Here is a 3,279-nt window from a genome sequence, read left to right on the forward strand (position 1 = left end):
ACTTAATTAATTAAGCATTTGTTTTTTTTATACTTAATACATGTCAAAATATCAAAAATACCCTTGAAACTAACACAGAATTCCTCTCCAAAAACAATGGCCTCTGGCCAATGGGAAACCATTCCCAGGGGCTGAATTTTTTAATGGCTTCAGCTTCACAGAAGGAAGCATAATAAGAACAAAAAAAAAAAGAAAAAGGAGCGACATGAAAGTCATTACGAAATGTGGGGAGTGTAAAACTGGAAGATTGTATTTGAATAATGAATTTAGATAAAAAAAAATTTATAGAAAAAGGGAAAAAAGCGTGAAACTTTAATTTTATTTCATCAACATCTCATCCACATCCTTCATTTCTCTTTTTAAATCTTCACCCAAATTCATAAATCAAACAGAGCCAAAGATGTGTTCAAAAAAAAAAAAAAAAAAAGAAAAAAGAGCCGCAGATAGGGAAGAAAAAAAGTAGTTGTTGAAGAGGATCTCAGTACGCAAACCCATTTGCTCGATTTCTGGAACCTTTGCGATTCCGAGAAGAGGAAGGAGAAGAAGAAGAACAGGGTGGTGGTGGTGGAGCTTTCATGGCTGAGAAAGAACAGTTGGGTCGGTTGTACATAGTGCTGGTAGTGGTAGTACTCTCTTCTTCGTCCATGAATATTTGCCTGCACCTGCATTCCACGCTACAAAATGCTCTATCCCCTCTGTGTCCCCCCACAACCAGTTTTGTAAAAACAAAAACGATCAGCCAAATCAAGTTACAAAAAAAAAAAAAAAAAACTATATATATAAAAAATAAAATAAGCCAAATTTTTATAGTTATAATAGGGGTCTGATTAGTTGTGCTTTTGTTTTTGGTTTAATTTTTCAGAAATTAAAAAAAAAAAAATTGTTTAAAAATTATTTTTAATTTTTCTCAAAAAGTAGCTCATTTTTATAAAACATTAAAGAGTTTTTTTAATTTTTTTTTTTAAATTTGGAAATTGGTTTTGTATAAAAATAAAAAGATATGACTATCTAATTTCCAACACTTTAATCAAATTTTCCTTAAAATATATTTAATTTTTTTCTTCTTATCTATCAAATTTGATGGAAAAAAAATATCTCCAATACTTTACGATGAGAATAATATTTCTCACTTAATTTTATCAACATTTGATGAATGAATAGAAATAATTTTTTAACACTTCAGAGATGCTCTTAGAAGCCAAAAATCTCAAAGCCACTTTTTTTATTTTTTTTTTATTTTTTTAAGATGAGGACATAGCCAACCTTAAAGGAGTTAAGTGACTCATTTATAAAATAAGAGGAAAATGTATAACCATTTAATGAGTGGTTATTAATTTTAAATATATAAAAATATATTTAAAAATATACTAAAATTGTAACTACTTTGACATATTTTTTTTCTATTTTAAAAATCCATGAAATAGAATTTGAGCATAGCTTAACTTCAAGTGGTTATATTTCCAAATTTCTAAAAAAAATAAAAAAAAAAATATTGAGATTGAGTTTATGGAGAAATACCAAACACCTGATTAGATTACATTAAGCTAGCTTACTAACCCCTTTTAAAAGGAGTGCCAAACAGAGCCATGAAATGAAATAGGTTTTGAAGGAAAAGAGTGGAAATGAAGAGTTTAGCAGTCGGTATGATGATAAAAAGAGAGAGAGGGAGAGATCTGGACATTTGAGTATGTATGTATGTATTGTGTAATGGTAGCTTACTTGTACATGTAGATGTCTTTGCCAGGCAATAGCTTCTGGTCGCATAGGAAACATTGCTCCAAAAAACTCCCCGCCGGTAGGGCCGCCGTACACGGCTGAGAATTCCTTCTCAAGGAAGGAGGTGGTGGTGGTGGTGGTGGAGATGGAGACGGTTTGATCATGGTTGCTTTGTTAATAACCTGTGGGTTGTTGTTGTTGTTGTTCTTGTTATTAGAACCCTTGTGGGTATACTCTAGTACTATGCTCAGTCCCACCATCTCTCATGTTCCTCCTCTCTCTCTCTCTCTCTAGTTGGTGATGGTGGTGGTGGTGGTGGTGTGTTGGTTTTGGTGGTCGTGGGTGGTGTTTGACGGCGAGGTTTGGTTGATGATGAAAATAAATAGATGAGAGAGAGAGAGAGAAGAGAGGGGGTACAACAGAGGAGGAGAGGAAAAAAAATTCAGCAATGATTGAGGGTCATAATTTTTGTAACTCAAATGATTTGAAATTATTAAAATGACGTCGTTTTGAGTATAAAACAATTTTAAAATTGTCAAAACGATGTTGTTTTTGACAATTTTAAACTACTTGAGCCAAAAAAATTGTGACCCTTAAACATTTTTCAAAAAAATTATATGATATTTTTGGGACAAGCTCACGTTGTGTGTCGTTTGTTAATTATATATTTTAATTAAAAAATTAAAAATTTTGTTAAATTATTTTTTAAAATTTTTTATAAAAATTTAAAAAATTATTAAAATAATATATTCCAAAATGAGTCATTATTATTGATTAGTTAAAATTGTGAGATTTGTATTTTTGGTTAAGATTGCAAGGATTAATTTGATAGGTATTAAGTGATAAATAATGTAAATTAATACAACAATACTATTAAATAATGACAAAAATGTTAGATATCTTTTGAAAATTGCTATTTTTTTTTAATCAAAACTAAGAAAACTACAAAACTTAGAATTCATAATATTGCTCAACAATGACTTAGGTCCAGTTTGGCATCTCCTCAAAAAGATAAAAAGAAAAAAAATTACTTAAAAAGTTAAAAAATTATCACTATTTATCAAAAAAAATATTAAAAAATTAATTTTTCACACATCCATACAACTCAACAATCATGAAAAATCTGGCACTGTGCAGCGTTTGTTGAACAATTTTCACATATTGTTGTTCGGCTTGTGGGGCCTATCACCGATCCCGTTTTGTTAATTTGAACCGTTCAATGTGTAGAACTCGTCAAATACTATATGTTTATAAAAAATCATATTGATCGGATATCAATAACTACATGATCAAATCAGTTTTGTATAAAAAAATGGATGGTGTTATAATTAACGATTAAAAAAAACAAATCTGATTAGATAGCTATCGATATTCGATCAACATGATTTTTTTCAAGCATATAATACCCGACGAGCTCTACACATTGAAACGATTCAGATTATCACGGTTCAGATTATCAAAATGGGACCCGTGATGACCCCCACGGGCCGAACAAAACAGTCCAGTGCAATGTCTAAAAAGTAGCCAATAATTTCTTACTATCATTTCGGCTATGCAGATTGT

At 30.5% G+C, this 3,279-nt stretch overlaps 1 protein-coding gene across 1 annotated transcript; it reads right to left on the reverse strand.

Annotated features, from left to right (window-relative positions):
* Window positions 1–281: 281 nt before the first annotated feature.
* LOC114292782 (DUF581 family protein, putative (DUF581)) lies at window positions 282–2,166 on the reverse strand. The gene is made up of 2 exons (XM_028236804.2): window positions 1,720–2,166; window positions 282–695 (listed from the first exon to the last, which is right to left on the reverse strand). Exons 1-2 carry the CDS (start codon window positions 1,974–1,976, stop codon window positions 479–481), a joined length of 474 nt encoding a protein of 157 aa, XP_028092605.2. The 5' UTR covers window positions 1,977–2,166; the 3' UTR covers window positions 282–478.
* Window positions 2,167–3,279: the final 1,113 nt, after the last annotated feature.

The sequence above is a fragment of the Camellia sinensis genome, chromosome 6 (assembly GCF_055761805.1).
Source record: "Camellia sinensis isolate YWXY chromosome 6, ASM5576180v1, whole genome shotgun sequence".
In the NCBI taxonomy this organism is placed as follows: domain Eukaryota; kingdom Viridiplantae; phylum Streptophyta; class Magnoliopsida; order Ericales; family Theaceae; genus Camellia; species Camellia sinensis.